The sequence below is a fragment of the Scylla paramamosain genome, chromosome 20 (genome assembly GCF_035594125.1).
Source record: "Scylla paramamosain isolate STU-SP2022 chromosome 20, ASM3559412v1, whole genome shotgun sequence".
NCBI classification, from domain to species: domain Eukaryota; kingdom Metazoa; phylum Arthropoda; class Malacostraca; order Decapoda; family Portunidae; genus Scylla; species Scylla paramamosain.
Window position 1 is genome coordinate 18,227,014 of NC_087170.1, and position 24,481 is coordinate 18,251,494.

Sequence of the window (24,481 nt, forward strand, 5' to 3'; positions counted from 1 at the left end):
GAGTAGTAGTAGAAGTAAAAGCAGTACTAACCATTAAAGAACTTTATAATATCTGTGAAATCCATGTTATTGTCAAGAATGATGTCCCGGTAGTACTCAACAAGGGCCAGGGCAATGAAGAGCACAAAGTGAGCTGAAGAGACATGCCGGGCAGACCAGATGGCCTCCCACACCCGGAACACGTCTTCATACACCAGCTCTGGGAAGGGCACAACATATGACCAATGCATTCGCACACACAGTTTAGTTTTATTTACTGATGAAATGATAAATTGCATACTGAAAAATACACAAGTAGCAAAATTATACAAATGAATAATAAAGAAAATAACACTTGTAAACCATAACTATTAGAGAACCACTGAGTTAATACACACACACACACACATATTCAGAGAAACTTGTATGTTCTATCAATAGTAATCACTTACCTCTTTTAAAGTCAAGAAGGAACCACCGGTAGCAGAAATAGAAGTGTGTGTAGTCTCCATTTTGGTGCATAAGCTCAAACATCTCAGAGTCCAGGATTTGAATTAGTGATCTGAAACACAGTTATGTTCAAACACAATACTACTGCTTCAGATTCAGTTCCCTAATATATACAACCAAGACTCAAAACCTTATGCTCCTATTTTCTGAGACTCATATATTTGTCAGTTTCTCACATATTGGAATAAATATAGTAGGAATAAATATAGTTAACTACACTATGTGAAATTAATTACATACGTTATGATACCTAGTACTTTCCTAAAAGATAAATGAAATGTCACAATACCTAAGTTATCCTACCAAACTGACATCTGGAATAATGAGTACCCACACAATTCATTCTTATGATGTCCACAGAAAAACAAAGTGTCTCACCTCATGTTAGCAAAATGCTGGTCCATTGCTCCACCATTGGGGAAGTTGTGACACATGCGGGCCATAAGCTGACAGAAGCAGGAGTACGTGGCAGCCTCATCATCGAAGACAACAAGCAGAGGAGCAACCAGGTCACACATCCCCTGCATGTAGCCTGTGTCCAGGTGCTCCCACACATATCTAACAGGAAGGATACTCATGTTAAGAGCAGAGCAGCATCTACATCAGCACATCAAGTTGTGGACTGATTCCAGGAGACACATTGCTATGGAATAAAAAGAGATGTATGAATTATCTAAGTTTTGTGCTACATCCAAACATTATGCCATCCATGTAAAGTTAGGTACTGTTATATATAAAGGAAGTAGAAGGTGTAAATGTGTATGACTGTAAATTAAACATGCTTGTAAAAAGATTATTGGACCTCTCTATAAAATCACTGATTTGAGAAAGAATTTTAACCAGCTCATGAATACAAGATACCATGCAATTTAATCCCTGTATTCTGCAGCTCCAGCATCAACTCACGTGCACATCACATTACGCAGCTTCTCTAGGTTGTCAGGAGTGAAGTACCAATAGTTGCGGTCACACCTCTGAACATCCTTATCTATCCGGTGAAGGTTCAGGCCAAACGTGTCCAGTAACTCCGTCTGGGGAAATAAATGTGTTAGCTTGTGAAGTTTACAACTTTAATATTTATTGGAAGTCTCCATGAATGCAGACAGAATGATATAATTCCAAGGTAATGATTAAATTACAAGTAATAGGTTAGTACAATAGCCACAGCCACTGCTAAAGTAGTGCCCTCCACACTGGGGTCTCCTTACCGAGTACACACCACCCTGGGAGGAGGCCGGCGATATGCAGGAGGAGCGAGACTCCACACTGTGGCCATCCTGACTGTCCTCCACCGCCAGCGTGTCCATGTTCTTGTCCTCATCACTCCTTCCATTTTCAGTGATATCGTCCTTGACACAGCCTTCCTCCTCATCCTCCCCATTCTCTGTGATGTGCCGTACCTCCTCATCTATGGCAGTGTCTTCCTCAGCACCATTCACTGCAATAGGCATGGGTGAGTGTGGTGGAGGCTCGGCCGTGCTGTGCAGGGTGCTGCCCTGACCCACAACCTGTGTTGATGAACTAAGGAACTTTAATAAAGCAAAATTGTATGTATTTTGATTAAAGAGAAGAAAAATATGGATGAAGTTTATTTTGTGAATTGATAGGAATTTCACTAGCAAAATAGTTTTGAAGCAAAATTTGAAATAAGAAGGCTAAAAAGCTTGCAATGCATCAAAGGTTTACAAAGCCAGACAATGTATATGTTGTACTTCACATTGTTGCATATTATCAATGGAAAAAAAAAAAAGTTACTTAAAAAATGTACATGTAAATGTACTGAAAACTTTTATCCAAACAACTATGCTTAACTTTCCTTCAACACAGTATATGAAATATGTACTGTGAAAACATAATAACATAAGAATTTAAGAACAAAATGCAGTACTTCATAAATTAATGCTAAACAAACGTATTCTTAAGCTGGAAAGCCTTAATAATAAATTTGCACAGCATATGCAGGGTCAGGGAGATGAATGTTAAAAATACCAATGATAATTATAAGTAAATAAGAATAATAAAAAAATCAAAACTGAATGTAGTTTTAGTTAGCAGGTTGGCTCAAGATGTACTTAAGCACTCCCAGCAGTGCAAGCCAAGCCAAGCACCCCTGGTCACGCAGCAGGAGGGACAGTGCTGCAGCAGGACCACAAGCAGGGACGGCTGCACCAAAAGCAGGCACAGTTGAGACAAACAGGCATGGCCAGACCCAAGAGGGCATGAGAAACACGATGGCTACACACCTACGTCAGAGTGGCTGCCACTGTCTAGGGAGGCTTTGCTAACTATAACTGGGGTGGTGGTGGGGGGGTTACAAGTCTCCACGGTGAACGAGGCACTAACACTGGCTGCTGTAAGAACGGAAACACTAAAGGTACACACACACTATCGCTACCGCGGTAAATCAATTAAAAATACGTAAAAAGAATATGTACAACTTGGCAATTGTTGATATAAAAAGGAAATGCTATGGAAAAAGAAGTCTTGAACTTTGAAAAATATAACAGCATGAACATAACCAAGAAAGGCAGTTATGTTATGGTTCCATAAACAAAATGTGGTAGCCTGCTGTACTGACAGGTCCATGATAAGTGTGAGCTATGCAAAATATTCAAAGCCTATGAATAAAAATACATAAAAAGGGTCTCACCAACAGATGTCAAAAGATACAGTGTCAATGAGGTGCCAGTGTTGTCATCCACCTCATTCTAAATTCATGGAAAATGCAACATCACAGACCTAGTAGATAAGAGTGAGTGAGAAGAGAATGTGGCGTTGGTTATCTCTACTCCTTGCATAGCCTCTGCAGCTGTGGTGTGTGAGGTTGTCAGCACTAAGAACTGCCTACTCCAGTGAATGGCTATGCAGGGAGGCACCAATGATGCCACTGTGAGGCTACACCTTACCTGTGTCATCAGTAGCATTCTGAGGGCTGGCTGGCTCCTGTCCCTCCTCCACACCCTCGTCAGGGGTGATCACACACGTCTTGGGAAGACAGCAGCAATAACAGTAATGATATATATATATATATATATATATATATATATATATATATATATATATATATATATATATATATATATATATATATATATATATATATATATATATATATATATATATATTTCATCATCTTTCATCTAAGTTAGTAAGTTTCTTTACATGTGATAGAAAGCCAAGCTGTATAAAATGTGATAAGGAACAAAGTATTCAATGATAATAATGCCTAATGTACCTTATGCTAAAAATGCAATAAGACCAAAATAGTGTAGTCACATCTCCCTTTCTAGGTATGTGATCTGAGCACTCTTAACACAGGATACCTGATTTACTGATAATTTCTTCTTTTAAAATCTCGTTTAAAATGTTCCTCAATCTTGGGCTGAATGCTCTTTCAACAGACTTTTAACACTAAGTTTAAGTGAGGAAAGTCAGTATATATGCTGCCTTTTCAGCTACCTTTTGCCAAAATCACTGCTCATCAAAAAAAACTATAGTAATATTTTATTGAAAGATGTGATGGCTACCTCACACCGGCTAATATTAACTTAATCACTTCATCACCTATTAGAAGAAATAATTAGCAAAACCACAAAAAAAAACATACCTTATTTCCATATAAAACACATTAGCATTTCACACAGGTACTCACATGATTGGCAGCCTCGGCAGTATCACTCTCCTTGCTCTCCTGTCTCAGTTTCTCCTTGTCATACACCATCTCCGAGAAGTCTCCATCATCCTCCACAGAGTTCTCTTTACTCCTGGTGTGAGGCGACTCCACACCCTCCCTGTTACTGACTCTATTTCTGTTATTCTCCATCACATCTTTACTTGGACATGAGCTGTCAAAAGCTGAATTTTCCTCCTCCTCGTGAACTGTGCCTGGATTGTCCACAGATCCAATACTTAGGGTGTCGGGTTCAAATACCTGTAGCAAATGTAAGGAATGTACTTTTTATTACCTATTTGATATAATTAATAATACAAGATACTAATCTCTAGGGTCTTTATACAGGATGCTTGATCTGGCTTACTTTCCAAGGCCTCTAGCAACACTCACAACCACATACTTGAGTCACACTAAGCCTGGACATACAGGACATCTATTTCTTGCTTTTATTATTTACAGAACTGGTTGGCTTAACTTGGGAGGTTGTAAGATCAAGTAGTATGGTGAATTAAAATCTCTTTGTTAATTACTATGAGACATAAAAGCTGTTTTAATTTTGGAGATGTCTTGATACTCCTCTCGTGAAAAGTTTGCTGTAGGAAAAGAGAAAGTACAGAGAAGTGCAGAAACAGGCAAAGTGTTCCAGAATTTATTAGTGAAAGGGATGAAGGTAACAGTTAATTCTTGCATTACTGAGGTGGATGGAATATGGGGAGGAGCATACAGACAAGACATGATGTCTTATTTGGGATACCTTCCTTTAAAGGGGAACTGAGCCTGATATAAAGATGGAAAAATTGTTATTATCATCATCATCATCATCATCATCATCATCATCATTATTATTATTATTATCATTATCATTATTATTATTATTATTATTATTATTATTATTATTATTATTATCATCATTATATATTTATCATTCTTTAGATATCATTTCATTATCATTCTCACCATGGCAAGAGGTAATTTATTTATGACTCCGAGTAATCAAACATCTAACCAGTAAGGGTCCACTGTATTACTGAAGGCAAGTACAACAGCAGGAAAGTACAGGTGGTATAAAGTATAGACTGCATAACTTTTGCCTTTAAGTCTCATCTTATAAGTAATACATCTTTGTGATTTATGAGGTGAAGATATGAAGAACATGAGCTATGTCTGAAAATAAAATTGTTGCTTAGGCTTAAAAATTTACTATATTGAAACAAAATAATGCAAAAAAAAGTTTTCCCCCTGCTTGTCTTTTACTTGCCGAACAATGAATCCTCAACAACACAAAAATAAAGCATACCAAATGAAGAATTCAGAAGTGTGCAATACTGTAAAGTGCTGAACATGACGATTCCAGGAAAATGAAAGCAGGTTTGTGCATCATGTTTGAAAAGTTATAGAGGAACCACTACAATGCACCATCAACAGTGAGGATGTTCAGGAAGAAAAAATATATAAACAAAAAGTGTGTGCATATTAAAAAGTGAAGGAACAAATGTGTACCAATGTGCACAACTGCCCAAAGCAGTGATGTCACAATCTGCAAAACATTTCAAACAAACCAAATCATTATCAGGCAATTTATTAATCTGCATTTCAATTTCTATTTGATTTATAGATAGTATAAAATTCACTGGATTTTTTGACATCACCACATGGGGTAACTGCACGCTGAACCATCAATGAACAACTAAAGCAATGCAACAACTGGTGAAGAGAAAAGAAACAAGCCAGTGACATGAGAAGCATGAAGTGGTAACCAGACGGGAGTGAAGAATGGAGTAGAGTAGCAATGTGCTGTGCTGGGTAACAACAAAGCAAGTCATACCTCATTACTAAGTGATCTTTCCCTTCCTACCAGTGGAATTTCTCCATTTTGTGACTCAGAAGACAACTTGAGCATGTTCATGGCCATCACCTCTTTGTCTCGCTGCCGCACGATGGCTTCCACGGCCAGCCACTCAGACATTGTGGTTTCGTAAGTCTGACGTATCTGTCAGGAGAAAAAGGCAGTGAGTACAGGAGTGAGTGAGTGAAACAACATACTACACCATGTCAGTGAATATAAGAAATGAGTGACAAGAGACAACATACTACACCACATCAGTGAATACAGGAGTGAGTGAGAAGCGACAACATATTACACCATGTCAGTGAATACAGAAGTGAGTGAGTGACAATATACACCACATCAGTTAATACAGAATGAGTGAGGATGGACAACATAATAAATACACCACATCAGTTAATACAGAGGATGGACAACATAACAAATACACCACATCAGTTACAGTACACAAACAGAAAAAGAGTACTCTCAAATATTCCTAAATATGTAAGGACAGGACAGTTGGAAGGAAGAAATAGCATATGAAATACAATAACAAAGATAAAAAGGGAATCACAAATTTAGTGACAGAAAACGAGCACTTGCATGTATTCTTAAAAAAAACATATTTTAGAGAGAGAAAGGAGCACTTACATGTAATATTAAATGGATTAAGAACACTCAATAGGAAGAAGCAGGAAAGTATATAACAGCAGGGAATGGGAAGTATGTGTGTGTGTGTGTGTGTGTCAGCCTCACCCGGCGGTCCTGCTCTGCGCGCTGCTCTGAGTTGCTGCCAAAGGTGTAGTGGTTCAGGAGGTATGGCCACACCTGACACAGGAAAGGGAAAAAAGTTTACACCTATCCAGGCTCTATGTACAGGACTGGGTTGATTTTTGACAGGAGTATGAGAGGAAAATGCTCTCTCTCTCTCTCTCTCTCTCTCTCTCTCTCTCTCTCTCTCTCTCTCTCTCTCTCTCTCTCTCTCTCTCTCTCTCTCTATTTTATTTATTTATTTTTTTGTTTGTGTGTTCATTAATACCACTCTCTCTCTCTCTCTCTCTCTCTCTCTCTCTCTCTCTCCTTAGGCCTATAAATGCCTGTCATTCATTTGTATGTAAATCATCTGTTGGTTTGGCCATTTCTTTTCCAATGTCTCTCTCTACCTGCTCATTAGTCTACAAGTTAATCCATACATTTACCTTTCCATGGTTCTTTCTGTCTCTCTACACACACTCTCTGCACATACTCATCATATTTCATTTACATCCACACCTGCTTTCTGATGGGATGAGCCACCCCTCCCAGGTACACCCGAGCCAACAGTTCCTCCTGGTTAGTGAGGCAGCCATCTGAGTGCAGGGCCTCCCATGCCTCCTCTGTCACACCCTCCTCCCACACTAGAAAGAATGCACTAAGTTTTAGAGGGGTTAGAAGCAAGGGATGGGAATCAATACAAGTGCTACCCCATCTTAAACAAGAACATTTGTATATCTGTAAAATATTCTTTTGAATTCTTAGGAGTGATGTGTAGATAATGACACTAAAAAGCACAACTTTTCCATTAATATATAATTTTTATATCAACATCCTTCTTTTACTTCTCATGATTTAATCATCTGTGATCTTAGAGAAAAGTTTTAATCACACACACACACAAAAAAAAAAAAAAGAAAAAGAAAAAACAGGTCCAGAGCTATATTAAAAAGTTAAAAAATATTGAATCTTTAAATTTTTATTTGATAATGGGAATATGTTCCTTACCTAAAGAAAACCACTGTATATCTGTAAAATATTCTTTGAAATTCTTAGGAATGGTGCATAGATAATAATATTTTTTTTATTTCTAAAAGAAATTAAGACATTAAAAACATATTTCTTCAGTAGATATATATTTTCTATATCATTATTCTTCTACTTTTCATGATTTAATCACCTATAATCTTAAGAGGAAAATGTTTAATTTCAACAATTTGAATTTTTTTTAAAAGGGGAAAAACTTTCAATCTCAAAACTTCTATCTGATAATACAGATATGTTCCTTACTTACGTAAAACCTGACATCACATGGACACTACAACAGAGTTGTACAAAGACTTAATTAGATGAAGGAGACACAATAACATTTCTGTATCCTTTAACATATCCATAACATTTCTGTATCCTTTCATCTTAAATAGATGTAAACAGCTAAGTACCTGGCACATGGGGAGGGGTGGCAGCAGAGGGCAGAACCAGGCCAGCCAGGTGGGTGCGCACTGTTCTCAGGTGACGGCAGTGGGCCAGCCAGCCATAGAAGGCCCGGGATATGATCTGGTGCTTCATGGTGGCACACAGAATCTCCAGCGAGTCACTGTGGACAGGATTTGTGTCTTGAAAATGCAGCAAAGATAAGAACATAAGAAAATAAGGGAAGCTGCAAGGAGCCATCAGGCCTACATGTGGCAGTCCCTGTATGAAACATACCTACCTATTTTTCACCGATCATCCTCTTCCATATATTTGTCTTGTTCTTTTCTTATGCTCCCTAATGACTCAGCACTGACAACCTAATTATTGAGTCTATTCCATTAATATCCCATTCTATTTGAGAACCAATTCCTTCCCATTTCTTTTAAATCTAATTTTTTCAAGAATGAATCCATTATTTCTTATTCTGTCATGATTACTGATCCTGAGAATTATGCTTACACCATCTTTGTTATATCAACACCAATCTTGTTATATGCCTTGCCTGAGTCCTAAATTCAATTTTAGTGATATGTTGAGAGGGACATGTGAGTGAAATGTAGTGATGAGAGGCAGTACAGGATGAAGTAAGCACATGCTTAGAAATAACAGACAAAAGCACTTCTGCTTCATTCCATTTTTCCAGTCACCACAACATTAAATTTTTTCATGACATTGTGATGGGCTCAAAAAATGTATCCTTGGATGAAACAATGAGCAGGTTATTTTCTTTCAGTCAACTTCTGAGAATTTATCAGACCTCACCATTAATTCTTTTTAAGTATAACAAAAAAATTAGACAACCTTAGCCAGCATACCCTCTCTTTCTCTAGAGATACCAAAAAATTTAATTTAAGCAACTGGTTTTCTTATTCACTGAGTGTATCTTAGTGTATTAGTAGGCTCTCACTATAACATCCTCCAAACTAAGAGCAATTAAGGCACAAGCAAACCTGTTTTTCTCAATCTTATTGAGTGTGTTCTTCTCCTCCTTGCTCTCTTCAGTGGGGGGGAGTGGCACGTCCAGGCTTGGGTTTGGTGTGGGAGGTGGGGGAAGGGTTTCACTGATGGAGTCCCCAAGGCTGAGAGACTTTGAGGAGGAGGTGGATGAGGAGTGTGAGGAGAGCTTGGGAACACGTGGAAGCCAGCCAGCACTACTCCTCAGCAGCGGGGACATCAGCTCACCATGGGCTGTCAGGGAAAAGGGTGTGGTAGGTAAGGAAGAAAATTTAGAAGACATACAAAGTTATATGACTTTCAAGACACATTCTCCAGTTTTGGATGAGCCTTTTTGACCTTTCTTTAGGGACTGGCACCTCAGTGGGCCTTTTTTTTCCTACCCCTAGCCCAGAGCCCCTCTTACATAAAAAAAATACAGGCATTCTTTATTGATATTATTGTTATGCCTGTATTTAAGAAATCATAAGTAGTAAAAACTTGAAATTTAAGTTTATGTGCACATTTGGGAGATTAAATGAGGACTGACTGATAGATACAAATACTTTTCATAATGTTTTACTCTACATCTGGAATATGGACAGTCATACTGGTGTCAAAGACAAAAGAAAAGAACATGTACAGAGATATAACAAACTTCATGCAATCAATCTTCAGCTCTGTTCTTTGACTCAGGTTCAAATGGATATGGCTTACTGATTCTGTCTGGCTTGAGGGAGGTGATGATCCTGAACACATAGTCTGAAGCCTCATCGTCATCACTGTCTGCCTGTTGCCGCCCTGCCAGTGCCCGAGCCTTTCGCCGCAGCTTAGGAAACACTTTGCCTGCATGGGTCACATAAAAACTATCAAAATGAATATCCTAAAACCATGTTCTGTTAACTGCCTATAATTTTCAGGATGAGACACACTTCAAGTAACTATGGTAACAAAATGCTGAAGGTTGTCCATATGCACAGCACTGAGTGATCTAAGACAGTTGTATTTATGATGATTTGAAGAAACCATTTTTGAAATATGAAAGAAAGTCATGAAAGATTCCATGAACAGCAACAGCAAGGTCATGGTCAATGTCACAAGATTCTATACTGGATCAGATGGATTTAAAACTAATCATTTGCAAGTCTCAGCAAAAACATGTAAAGTTCTCACAATCTTCAGACTTGACATATGAAACAAATGGTGAGATATGGCAGCCAAGAAAAGAGATGACTATGAAAAATTACATTACTCAAACAGTACAAAAGGTGATGAACTTTATAAAGGCCAGAGAATACACAGCAAGATTGATTTCATTTCCATGTTAAAGATGCTTAAAAGTTTATACACAGCACATGACATCATGAGAGAGAGAGAGAGAGAGAGAGAGTGAGAGAGAGAGAGAGAGAGAGAGAGAGAGAGAGGAGAGAGAGAGAGAGAGAGAGAGAGAGAGAGAGAGAGAGAGAGAGAGAGGAGAGAGAGAGAGAGAGAGAGAGAGAGAGAGAGAGAGAGAGAGAGAGAGAGAGAGAGAGAGAGAGAGAGAGAGAGAGAGAGAGAGATACCTTTGCCTCGTTGGGACCACAGGGGAGGATCCAGGTGGCCGTGGGGAAGCAGGCCATTCTCCAAGCAGGACAGGAAGGCCAGCAGGTGGCCGCCACGAGGGAAGTGGATAGGAGGGTACTGTGTACCGTCCTGCCCTACCAATACAATGGTTCCTCCTGAGTCTCCTGCCGAGGGAAGACAATGTGAGGGAATACTGTCTTCAAAATGGTTCATGATTAAAACTATTCCAAAGAACAGGAAAATATGAGAACAAATACCATTTCTAAAATATTAAAAATTACACCAGAGAATTAAAAAAAAAATATATATATATATATATATATATATATATATATATATATATATATATATATATATATATATATATATATATATATATATATATATATATATATATATATATATATATATTCTAAATGGCTAAAAGTTAAGAGCAAGGAATGTACTAACAAATTCTATTTCTAGATATTATTTTGCTTATGAATAAAGAAATGAAATAACAAAACAAAAACATTTCTCAAATTATTCTAATTGCTATAAATAAGGAACACTCAGATAAAGGAAAGTACTTGACCTTTTTTCATTTCTTTATTTTTTCTACTTTCTATAAATAAACACTCAAAAACATTGAAACTTGACCATTTTTATTACTGCACTCTAATTAGTATAAAAAAGGAAAGATTCAGATAAAGACATGCACACTTGATCCTTTTCCTTTTTTTTTATCCTATCCTACTTGCTATGAATAAGGAAACACCCACAGACATGTATGTGTTTCACCTTTTTTCGTTTTATGTTGCCATTTCACTTAGTATGAATAAGACACCAAACTGCAACAGAGACAAGCACTGTGGTAAAGACAAGTACCTTGCTGGTGGCAGTGGACGTAGACAATCTCCTCCACCCGCACATTGAGAGCGTATTCCCAGTAGATACTGCAGTTGTTAGTGTTGCATTAGTATGTTAGTAGCACGTCATCTGCCTCATCCTTAACTGATATTTTTTACACTATTTATCTAGACCAGAACCTTATATTTTGAGAAATTCATGTGATTCAGTTTGCTCTTTTTTTTTTCTTGGTTATGTTTAGTTGGTTTAGTCTATGGTATCTAATGATGCACAAGTAGTGATGAAGTAGCATGCTGAGTAGGCTACCCAAGCTGTGGTGTGGTGGCAGTGCTTTCTGTTGCCTACACGCAGTGATGTTTTGTAAAGCAGACCACAGCATCACAGCAGGTCATCACACCACCTTACCTTACAATACTTGCAAAGCTTCATCACACTGCACCACACCAAGCTCTCACAGTTCACAATACCATCTAACCACACCACATTTGACGGCATTACCACACACCTGAATACATCACACTCCCATTCTATCACCACACCACCTCATCTTGCTATACTTGCATAACTTCATTACACCACCACACCATGTCACACTGCTACATCATCATCACACCACCTCACCTTACTACAGTCCCAAAGCTTCATAACATCACTGCACCATGTTACATTCCTACACCACCTCACCATGCACACTCCCACAGCACCAACACACTTCACCACACACAACACCCACACAGCATCACCACACACAAACACACAAAAACCCACCCATTCAAATCTATCATCATTAGTTAAAAACCTATACCTGTGCATTTATAAAAAGCCAAACAAAGTGATAAAGCAAGGAAAAATAAAATCCACCACCACCACCACCACCACCACCACTACCACCACCAGTGTCCCCTGAGGTGCAGCAACACAGGGGCCATCAAGGAGAGTGGAGGAGACACATAGGAACTCTGAACTCACGAATGAGGGGTCTCTGAGTAGCGGCGCAGGAAGGAGGGGGGTTGGGGCAGGGTATGGAGTTCTGAGAGGCAGGGCAGACTATGGCGACGCCACTCACACCTTCACCACACCACACGTGAAGCCCACCGTTACAGTAATCTCTCAAGCTTATATTTATCTCCATTTCAAGGATAAAGTACCCTATTGTTCCTTGTTGGTTATTAAGACAAGGAGTTCCTCTTTTGTATGTAGCTCAGATATTAAAGTTCGTATAGTCTATATCACCTATGCAATCCACTACAGATGTCACTACATACTACAATACAGTAACCTATTGTTCCTTTTTAGCTATCTAGACAATGTTATGGCTATAAAAGATATGCTCCCTTTCAGATCTTTTTTATTTCTTTTGTGTATCAATGAGTCTTGCTAAAGTCACAAAAAAAAAAAAAAGTCTGCTCAATATGTTGCTGTTTAAGAATACCTATCATGTATGTAGTAAAGGTTATCAAGTTTTCTGAGTCTTGGTCATCCACATTGTAAGAGATTCATAACATCACTACACACCTCCACACACTCACACACCATCCAGACACACCTCCACACACTCACACACCACCACACACTCTTGCACATCACCATCTGCCATCATCACCAGACACCTTCAAGCACCACACTCACCACAACAAACTCAAATCACAGGCATTGTGTGAATCTGGGATTAGTTTCTAGATAAGTAATAAATTTGAGTCTTTCCTGGTTGCAAGAGTGGGCACAATATACACAAAGGATTGGTAATAATGTTCAGGTGCTTTACTCTTTGATCATATGCACAGTTGCTATTTCATTCATTCAGCTCTAAAATAAAATAGAAAATTGTATTTTAAGATAATCATGGGTATTTTGATAAGTTTTATAGCAACCATTAAATTATAAAAGAAATGCTACCATAGGTTAACTTTTCAAAAAATTATGCTAAATTGTGCACAAACTTGGCAACACTTTTTGTTGTTAGTATCCTTATAATAAATAGACATTGTAACAAGTTTTCTACCAAGGTAGTACACATATCAGGAGAGGAATAAACTCTCTGACACACTCAGTACAACACCAAATACTCTACAGCCAGCTACAGGAAGGCTACAGGACAGCTACTGTTAAAATGTCATGGGGTACCAAAGCATTTATCAATCTAACAAAAATACATATATGTAGCAAAAAAAAAAAAAAAAGAGGGAGGAGACTACAAAAAAATACCTATATACATAAAAAAAAAAAAAGAGGTGCATCACTAGCAAACTGGAACCTATTATGAGTGCTGAAAGACCAACTCTACCATTCTGACCTTTTTTGAAAGCACATATCCATATAGAAAGGTCTGCAAAAAACAGTCAACTTCATTAGATCTTTGGGCATGATCAAAGGGAGTGAGCAGAGAGGTCATGAGGACAGATAGCTGAGAGAGAGAGAGAGAAGAGAGAGAGAGAGAGAGAGAGAGGAGAGAGAGAGAGAGGAGAGAGAGAGAGAGAGAGAGAGAGAGAGAGAGAGAGAGAGAGAGAGAGAGAGAGAGGAGAGAGAGAGAGAGAGAGAGAGAGAGAGAGAGAGAGAGAGAGAGATATGCACCACCATCACTTTGAATGCCAGACAGAGAATAGGAAAGAAAGGAGGAAGAGAGAATGAGGCAGGAAAAAAAAGAAGGAAAGCAGCTTAATAAGTTTAGGTGTATTTATCTAGTTGTAGTGTACAGCCTTTCATCTACACTTATACTCCTGTCTCTATATCTTCAGTCTTTCTTTCAGCAATTGTTCTTTCCTTGCCTGTATCACCTCCTCTCCTAGTCTATTCTGCATCTATATTTATCCAGCTTTTCTTTTCTTTTTCCAGATATTTTGCAGTTTTTATATCATTCATTCATTTTCCTTTCTCAACTCTTTCTCTTGTCTCCTACGCATCCAGCCTCTCTTTCTTTCTATAACAACCTATCAGTCTTTACCTCAACTTTTTTATCTTTTGTTGTGACCTCTCATGCATCCTGCCTTTCTTTGCCACCATAACAGTCTGTCTGTACACCTCAAGGAAGGGAAGTAAGCAAAACAAGTAAATCCTTCAATCTATTCATTAATTTGTATTGTAATCATAACTTCTCTCTTCTTTTTTCATTTGTGTGTCTATGTGAGTGTCTGTGCATGTGTGGATTGACGTGCATATGGGCATGAATGATTAGGCAGGTGTGGATGTGGCCTGTGTGCGGAGGGATGGATTCTCAACTTTGGGTGTAACTGTGTGGTCATTCTTGTTTTCCTACAAAATAATCAATAACTTTTAGTGTCATACAACATGCAATTCAATCCCCGACATGATATTAAAACCCCAGATATTTATTAATCCATCGCCTCTAAGTCTGATTCCATTTTCATTAACGGACACCTGCACGGTAAAGATTTTCCTGGTTAATGTGACTGCAATGCAAGGATGGAGCAACATGACACCTGCACTGCCTGTCTGATACTATAAAAAGCATACAGGGAAAACTAATGAGTTCTTTTGCTTGAATGACCTGACATGGAAAATATGGATATGGTGTATGAGCTAAAACTATGATGAAAGTACATATTCTTGTATACTAAGCAGAGAGAGAGAGAGAGAGAGACGAGAGAGAGAGGAGAGAGAGAGAGAGAGAGAGAGAGAGAGAGAGAGAGAGAGAGAGAGAGAGAGAGAGAGAGAGAGAGAGAGAGAGAGAGAGAGAGAGAGAGAGAGAGAGAGAGATTCATATTACCAAAGTTGTTGCATAAGAATAAGGAAAAAAGAAGTTAGCCTCACATTAACATACGTATCCTTCTGTGAAAACCACCATAACACATATACAACAAAAACAATAAGCTGCTTTAATTACAAACAACAATGAGAGAGACAGAGATGTAACAGACAGGATAATAAGAGATGATGACTCGACAATGGCTCACGAGACAGACGAAATGACTTGAGGAGGGAGGAAAAGCTGAAGAGGAGGAAGGGAAGGAACATGAAAGGGGGGAGGTAGGCACCCAAGTCTCACCTTTTGTCCTCTGTGGTGTCTGGGCAGCAGCCATTCATGAGGTGATTGGGAGTCCATTTGATGACGAGGCCTTCAGTAGTCTGGTGTAGGGACATGTAGCCTGGCATGGCTTCCATCTGCTCCTTCTGTGGTAGCGAAAGAATGGGTCGGTTTTGGTTTCCAAGGGTGATGGAGAAGCGACTCACACATGCCTACCGCCAGTGTTCCACATCTGAGCTCAGGATATTTTGGGAAGTAAAATCAGTGCTGAACTAATATGAGAGTAAAGTTTGTGTAACATGCAACTCACTCATAAAGCCTGTATTCTGAAATGCTTTGCTCTCTCACCACGACTATTTTCCAAAGGCCAGAAATGATTAGCCAGGTTCTCAATAGTGTTTCTACTGTTAATACTGTAGAAATTTCTTCAATCTACCAGTAGAACCATAAGAACACTCTCAAAACCTCCATGTAACTTCAACTAGAGCCTTTTGGATGTAGTGGAGGTGAGGACAGAAGTTTCAGAATATGAACCATAGACTGAAGACTCGTATCTGATGAAGGCATGTTCTCTCGTCATCTAAAACTACAGAACGTATGGTATTTCTTGATAAGAAGTCCAGTCCATTGCTAAATATCTCACATAGTGACTTTTTTTCCTGCCGAATAATCACACTTTTTGCTTCGCCTCCCTCTATAGGGTAGGCATATTAACAAATGAGTGAGCCTCTATCACATCGCCTGAAGTGTCCCTATTACAAACGAAAAGTGTAACTGAACCTACCATGGAAAGTCGTAATTGGTGGCCTCACGAATGGCCTCACTTGTGGCAGCGCGTGACGAGAGAGATCAACTCTGTCGATACCATGAGATCCTATATAATATGCCGCTACCCCACAAAGCCTTGTTATAAAAAAAAAAAAAAATAATAATAATTTCACTGTTTACTCTTGATTGGTGGGGAACTAGCTGGACTTAGAAAATGTCGAATTTCGCCACACTCTCGAGTGCTATTACAGCCATACTAGACACGTGCCCCACGATTTCTTTACGTTTACGGCAAGGTCACCTAGCCTCTGCATGAGTTTCGTGCTTGTTTCTATCACGGACGTTATTTCTAGATTAACCGAAATAACTAGTCCCCTTTTCATGTGTTCTTTGCTACTGTTAATGTAAAAATCCTTCAGAGCTTAGCACGATAATCATGAAACACTCGAAAGGTTCTATAACTTCCACCAGAGCCTGCTCAGAAGTTGTGGAGATACTATACCTGTGCTCAAGAATACGTTTCAGAGATTTTGTGTTCTATCTTCCTTGGAGCTTCTTTGTGAGAGAGAGAGAGAGAGAGAGAGAAGAGAGAGAGAGAGAGAGAGAGAGAGAGAGAGAGCGTTTTTTCCTGTAAGTCACCTCAACACTTTCCACCTGGACCAGTATTTTCAAGCACTTTGCTCTCTCCACCAACAACTATTTTCAAAGGGCACAGGGATGATTAACCGGGTTCTCAAGTGATTCTCCTCCTAATAATATATAGAAATCTTGTTACATCTGTCACTAGAACCATAAAAACAAAACACCCTTAAATACCTGTATAATTTCAAGTTGAGACTTTTGAATGTAATGGAGGTGCGGCGCAATGTTTGAGAATCATGATCCTACGGAGCCCAGACTGAAGCATTCCCTATTTTTTTCCCATGCAATTCAAACGGGTTAACTAAATTGTATTACACACACACACACACACACACACACACACACACACTGCCATGCATTTTCAGGCAGGTCCCCACATACACTCTTGCTGACTGGTCTACCTCATATATCCTAAACGATATGTGGATCAAAGTTTGCAATTCGCCGTCGCGTAATGAGCCGGTGACAGAAATACTGGCTCTATTAATAGCATCTCAGTTCAAGCAGGGTTTCTTTCCACGAAGAGAACAGAAATACCTGCAGCTAGGGTCAGGCATTCAGTTAACAACTAAAACACTGTATTTGGTTTCATTTGCGTCTATATTCATCTCCTGATTTTGTGAAATAATACTGATGATAATCGAAGACACTAATCTACGCATATATTTCTTGATGTGTTGGCTGACTGATGACTGGTAAGGAAAAAAATGCTACAGATCTTTCTCCATTTACATATATTTAGGCACTTCCACGTAATATAAAGCAAGGCTACGATTATTTAGAAGAGAAACTACAAAAAATAAAAACTAAGATGTGTTGCGCGATCACACGAGGATGTGAGGAGGAGGAGGAGGGAAGGATAACGAGGAGGAAGAGGAGGAGGAGGAGGAGGAGGAGGAGGAGGAGGAGGAGGAGGAGGAGGAGGCAAGGCACATGAATGACATCTGTACTCACTGGCTGCACGTGGACGTTGTTCTTGCCGTAGAGAAGCGTCGCCTTGTTATTCTGGTGGAGGCTCTCGACGTAATCCCTGGCGTTGAGGGGCACACTTCTGGGAGGCACCGTGCCCACCTCCTCACTGTTGCAGCTCACGGGTTTACGGTACTGCAAGCAATACACAACTCACTGCCTGCATCATGAAACAGTAACCCCCTTGTACAGAGTCTTGAGGGTCCAAAGTGATACCACACCACACTGCTACACGATTCTACCGTCGGCGTCAATCAAGGGGCGTCATGTGGCTGTTACAGTTCCTCCCACGAGTCCCGGCCTGTGGCGAAGCTGGTACTGAGCAGAACATATGAGAGAGTGTGCCAAGATTGTGCTGAGTAGTAATGTGGTGTGTGCTGAGTGCTGGGGGAGTGGTTAGCTAGCCTAGATCAAGACAGAGCCACGAATAATGAACATTAATGCTTTCCTTCACATTCCTGAACCTGGAGCCTGCCATCTGCCCTCCACTATCCTGCATCAACACCCTGCCCTAAATTTTACATGGGTGTTCTTAAAACGCCTCTTTCCCGTTCCTCTGGGAAGATAACTGACATACATAAAAGTTTACTGGGGTCTGAATGAGGCTCTGGCGGATCACGGGTTTTTGTGCTACTTAAAGAAAACTTCCTCCCACAACTCAAAACAACATGCAGTCACGGAGAAACTAAAGTAATTTGGGATTCTTCATATACTAGAGTAGAAGGAAGGGTGAGAGGAGATAGGAAGTGAGTGAAAGAGGTGAAAGGAAGGTTTGAACGTGTTGGGTTCCCGCTAACTCAAGGATGGCTGGAAAACATCTCAAATGAGTGCAGATACGTGAGTGTGCTGGAGGATGAGAGGTGAGGATTATGATTCAAGATTTTATTTTTCATAGTGAGTGAGCGTGAAGTGTGAGGAGAGAGTGCGTTGAGCGTGAAGGGAGAGAATGAGTGTGTGGAATGAAGACTGAGGCCGTGATAGGTGGCGCCGCTGCCTGTGTGTGTGTGTGTGTGTGTGTGTGTGTGTGTGTGTGTAGGTGGTGAATAGTTTGTCCTTGGTGACAGGGAGAGGAGGACGAGAAAAGTCGATCGTGATGCATTGCAGTGATGACCTTTCTTTTGTAATCTCAGTGAGAGGTTGTCTGCTGCATGCTAATACATTTGCATCACTAAACTATTTTTATAATTTTATTTCTCGTTAGTATCACTAGATAAAATGCTTCATATTTCGCTTATTTCATGATTGACATAAAGCTGATCAGGCATTTTACTTTGCCTATTTTATTTTATTTTATTTATTTTATTCATTTATTTTTTTTCATTACTGTCACTTGATTTTTTTTTTTTCAGCTGCTCAGTACATTATTTCCTATTTATTTGTATTCTCCTTTCCAGGATTAATAATCTATCTACTAATTCACAATTAAATCCGTCTCCCCTTCATTTAATGAAGAGCTCATCAAATATTTCATTGACAAGTTTGTTTGGACACAGCTGACTGTTAATTCACTTCATCAAACTTAGCCTTTCACAACTCATTCGCCTGTCACACGAATTTCACAAGTATATTTTTACAGAGACCTAAAAACGAAAGTCTGTGTCAAACAATTTTTAACTTTTGTAAAAGAGTTTTAAACATCGCATCTCAGAAACTGCTCATGTTACATTTTAAAACAAGTGCGTACATTTCAAAAGGACTTAAGAGGAAAAGAACAAGTTAAATAGTTCTGAAGTCTTGTACGAAAGTTTCAGCACCGCATTAAACAAATTACTGAAAAGTTACTACAATAAAAAAGAAGAAAAAAAGATCGTAAGAGGATGAATACATTTACGTTATGTGAAATAAATCACACATATATATGGTAATTATCGTACATGAAGGAGGTGCAGATGTCAATAACTCTCTCTCTCTCTCTCTCTCTCTCTCTCTCTCTCTCTCTCTCTCTCTCTCTCTCTCTCTCTCTCTCTCTCTCTCTCTCTCCTATCGATCAAAAATGCTGTTTGCTGTTTTGCAAGGCAGCAGGCAACCCACGTCAAGTGTCCACGTATACAGGCGGCTCAGGAAAAGGTCAACTGGGAGATCATATTTTCATGGAATCGAGAAAGAACACCGAGGGGGCTGGGGGAGGAATCTATATTTAACTGTGTGTGTGTGTGTGTGTGTGTGTGTGTGTGTGTGTGTGTGTGTGTGTGTGTGTGTGTGTGTGTGTGTGTGTGTGTGTGTGTGTGTGTGTGTGTGCGCATGATGAAAGATGAAATATATAGCGCAAACAGATGGACAGGGCGACATGTGACAGACAGACAGACAGACAGACAGAATCAGGCCAGTACGGGTTGAAGAACGAGATAGGAACACTATTAATAAAAACTCCTATCTAGCATGTATGAATCTATCCATGGCCAAGTCAATAAAGGCATGTATTTGTATGATATGCGTATGTATGTGTGTAGGTGTAAATGCATCGTGGTAAACAAAAGCGCAGCGCAACTTACTTTCGATTTTCCTCCTTGAGTTGCATCCTTCAGGTGGCAAGATAAGGAAGACAAGGGAGGCAGTTACTGAAGCACCCCCTAACAAAATATGAATCAAACAAATAAATAAATAACCAAATAAACAAATGAACAATACACCTCTACGCAAATCTCACGAAATACACCAATAAAAAAAATCACCCACAATATACATACTTCACACAAACGTACACATACACACTCTCTCTCTCTCTCTTTCTTTTTCTATCTCTCACACACACAAAGCCCCCGAGGAGTGAATGAGAGTGTGTGATAGGCGTGGAGGACTGAAGGAAAGTGTGTCTCTTTCTCACTGCCTCTCTTTATCAAGGCATAAGGTGGCAGTATGATTCATCTCTCTCTCTCTCTCTCTCTCTCTCTCTCTCTCTCTCTCTCTCTCTCTCTCTCTCTCTCTCTCTCTCTCTCTCTCTCTCTCTCTGGACAAAGGAAGGGTAGAAGAGAAAACCGTACGTGATGGTGTGCTCATTAGAATACTTAGAAACAAAGGTCTGATAGTATTGCTGATTCTCTCTCTCTCTCTCTCTCTCTCTCTCTCTCTCTCTCTCTCTCTCTCTCTCTCTCTCTCTCTCTCTCTCTCTCTCTCTTTAAAGCTCATGTAACAACGTTAGGTATTTATACGTACGATAATAATTCCTTTGTACAACTCCCACGCATAACCTACCTTTGATTCCCTACCCCAACCTCCCCTTCCCTGCCCCTCACCTGTCCCTCACCTGTCCCCGGGCGGCCCTCCAACCAACTAGGGACGAACAAACGGCGCGGCAACTCGTGTGTCAAGCTCAAAGTCTTACGGAATACGTGTAGTTCATTATTATTATAGTCCATGTGTCCGCCTACTCACTCCCGGATTCCGTTTTTCATTTGCAGTCGCGTGGGTGGGGTAAATAAATTATGTTGTTATCTCAGACACATACACACACACGCGCGCACACACACACACACACACACACACACACACACACACACACTGAAAGTATTTACCTGTTTTAATGAATCTGCATAAGTTATCCAATTTAAAACTTAATTGAAACGCATCATTCGAATTAATCTGACTCCACTTGAGAGGAACCGTTATTCCACCTGCGCCTTCTATTAACAACTGGCTGTGTGTACTTATTTATTTATTTATCTATCTGTTCGTTAATGAAAGAGGGATTCTGGCCACGGGCAAAAAAACAAACAAAAAAAAAAAAAAACAGCGAGACCAGAAGAAAAAGGAAGGTCCGCTGAAGATGCCATCCTCTAAAGAAAATAACCCCCCAAAAAAATATCCAAAAGTGACGGGCATTATAGAACAGAAACAAAGAGTCTTTAATCCATAACGAGTAATGGATGCATTAACGTCTCCTTGAGTGGCGGGGATGAGAAAGTCAGTCAGTGAAATCATGCTAATGTGTTGCGAGGGAAAGTGACAGGTTTGTTTAAATTATTTTTGCGTCGTGCATACTTCATTAGCACCCACACCTACACCTATACCTACACACACACACACACACACACACACACACACACACACACACACACACACACACACACACACACACAATACCCAGCGACATTGTTAATACGTAATATGAACTACGCCATCCTGGAGAGAGAGAGAGAGAGAGAGAGAGAGAGAGAGAGAGAGAGAGAGAGAGAGAGAGAGAGAGAGAGAGAGAGAGAGAGAGAGAGAGAGAGAGAGAGAGAGAGAGAGAGAGAGAGAGAGAGAGAGAGAGAAAAGGGCAAAGGAACAAAGGAGGAATGAGAATATCAGAGAAGCAACACCAATACATACATACATACATACATACATACATACATACATACATACACACCCACACAGAGATTGAAGGAGAAACAATTATACAAGTAGACAAACAAAAAGAAACAACAAGGAGATGATCGGAGAGTATAAGTTACAAATATACAGATAAAGAAAAAAAGGAATGCAAGATGGAAAGAAGGAAGAAGAAGAAGAAGATAAAAAGGAGATTCTAAAACATAAGGAAGGGAGAGAAGAAAAACGAAAGATATACAAAAGGAAGGAAGAAGATAGGAAAGGAAAGCTAAAATACAAGGAAAGGAAAAAAAAAAGACAAAAAAGAAAGAACGATATATGTATTGCGAACATCCGCAAAGAGGAAGGAAAGAGGGAAGGAAGAGCAAACAAAAAAATAAAAAAAGAAAAAGGGAAATGGCAAAGAAAGAAAGAAAGAAAGAAAGAAAGAAAAGCAAGAAACAATTTGAACAGCAGTCCATCCACAAACACATGAATGCAAGCTATGAACTAATACACAATACACAAACGAAGTAAGCAAAAACAAAAATAGAAAAAAGGAAGACAAAAGAAAAAAAGAAAAAGAAAAAAGAAAGAAAAAGAGAAAGACACGAGAAATAAAAAGAAACCAAAAAAGAAAACGAAAGAAAGAAAACAAAATATTCACAAACACCCCCCAACACACGAACACACACACACACACACAACAACAACAACAACCCACACACGAACACCCCAGTATCCGAGACCTTTCCCCCAAACACCGACACAAACACGGATACACTCACATGCAGGCCGGGGCGGCGGGGCACAGGGGGCGTGGCTGGACCAGAGAGGTGTCCCGAGGAGATTCTGTGCCTTTGTACCAACTCGTCAGCAGGAGGGTCCGTCCACAGATGGTCCGCCGTCTTCATGCGGCTGAAGTCGAGGGCACAGGGACCAACTGGGTGGGATAGGAGAGAGGGAAAGACTCGAGTATATTACGTTTGGTTACTTATATCAGGTTATGTTCTTTCATGTAAATAAGAGGGTCTCCAGTCATGGCTAGCAAAAGTAATAGGAAAAATAGACCGTTAGAAGTGTTAGTCCCTTAATAAACGAGATACGAGGTGTGTCATTACAGTTCCAGGACTGGTGCCACACAAGTTTTATTTCACATCCAGGCTACAAACTATAGGTTATCTCCTTCGAAGTAATCCCCCTGGCACCGCATGCACTTGTCCATCCTTCTCTGCCAGGCTTGCATGCACTGCTGGAAGGATTCTTGCGGGATGCTCCTCAGCTCCGTCGTCACGGCCTTTTTGATGTCGTCCGCATCATCAAAACGGATCCCCTTCATGACCTCCTTGAGCTTGGGGAAGAGGAAGAAGTCGCACGGAGCGAGGTCAGGTGAGTAGGGCGGTTGCTCCAGCACGGCGATGTTCTTCTTGGCCAAGAACTCTCTGATGCTCAGGGCATTGTGAGCAGGCGCATTGTCGTGGTGAAGCAGCCACGAGTTGCCCTGCCACAACTCCCGCCTCTTCTCGCGCACTGCACGAAGCAGACGCCGCAGTACTTCTTTGTACACATGTTGGTTGACTGTCTGGCCCTGTGGCAAGAACTCGCAGTGGACGATGCCCCTCACATCGAAGAAAGCGATCAACATGACCTTGAAGCTGGACCTGGACTGCCTTGCTTTCTTCGGCCGTGGCGACGCCGGACTCTTCCATTGAAGGCTCTGGCGTTTGGTCTCCGGGTCGTACTCAAATACCCAGGACTCATCGCCGGTGATGACTCTCCTGAGCAAGTCTGGTTCAGTTTCCAGACGCTCGAGGATGTCCTGACACACCTGCATGCGTCGTCCCTTCTGGTCATCGTTCAGGAGTCTCGGCACCATCTTCGCACAGACTTTCCGCATGCCCAGATCTTCAGTGATAATCTTCCACACGCTGTTGTGGTTCATGCCAAGCTCATCTGCGATCTTTCGAACAGTCAACCGACGATCGTCACGCACCATCTGCTTGACACGCTCAACATTGGCCTCATTCCTGCTCGTTGAGGGTCTTCCACTCCTGGGGTCATCTTCCACGTCCTCCCGGCCCTCTTTGAACCTCTTGCACCACTCAAAAACACGTGAGCGTGACATTGTCTCATCCCCGTACACTTTTTGCAGCATACCCAGTGCTTCTGACGGCGTTTTCCCCAACTGCACCAAAAACTTCAAGTTTGTTCGCTGTTCAGCGCTCATTGTTAAACGACCTGCAACAGAGGACATGATTTTAAAAGC

At 40.3% G+C, this 24,481-nt stretch overlaps 1 protein-coding gene across 7 annotated transcripts in view; it reads right to left on the reverse strand.

The window, feature by feature from the left end:
• LOC135110542 (small G protein signaling modulator 2-like) overlaps nt 1-24,481 on the reverse strand; it is a 97,867-nt gene that overhangs the window by 6,270 nt on the left and 67,116 nt on the right. The window contains exons 7-27 of one of the 7 annotated variants that reach the window (XM_064022960.1): nt 23,004-23,158; nt 20,418-20,444; nt 17,911-18,060; nt 15,568-15,692; nt 12,534-12,632; nt 11,583-11,650; nt 10,715-10,879; nt 9,870-9,998; nt 9,170-9,407; nt 8,186-8,340; nt 7,263-7,387; nt 6,747-6,818; nt 6,018-6,152; nt 4,142-4,420; nt 3,396-3,474; nt 2,733-2,840; nt 1,698-1,927; nt 1,396-1,520; nt 868-1,047; nt 432-541; nt 32-199 (exon numbers count right to left, since the gene is read on the reverse strand). In XM_064022960.1, coding sequence (XP_063879030.1) covers nt 32-199; nt 432-541; nt 868-1,047; nt 1,396-1,520; nt 1,698-1,927; nt 2,733-2,840; nt 3,396-3,474; nt 4,142-4,420; nt 6,018-6,152; nt 6,747-6,818; nt 7,263-7,387; nt 8,186-8,340; nt 9,170-9,407; nt 9,870-9,998; nt 10,715-10,879; nt 11,583-11,650; nt 12,534-12,632; nt 15,568-15,692; nt 17,911-18,060; nt 20,418-20,444; nt 23,004-23,158 — 2,922 coding nt within the window. Of the gene's footprint in view, nt 1-31; nt 200-431; nt 542-867; nt 1,048-1,395; nt 1,521-1,697; nt 1,928-2,732; nt 2,841-3,395; nt 3,475-4,141; nt 4,421-5,987; nt 6,153-6,746; nt 6,819-7,262; nt 7,388-8,185; nt 8,341-9,169; nt 9,408-9,869; nt 9,999-10,714; nt 10,880-11,582; nt 11,651-12,533; nt 12,633-13,857; nt 13,891-15,567; nt 15,693-17,910; nt 18,061-20,417; nt 20,445-23,003; nt 23,159-24,481 lie in introns of all 7 variants that reach the window. The other 6 variants (XM_064022958.1, XM_064022961.1, XM_064022963.1 and 3 more) reach the window with 6 other exon arrangements.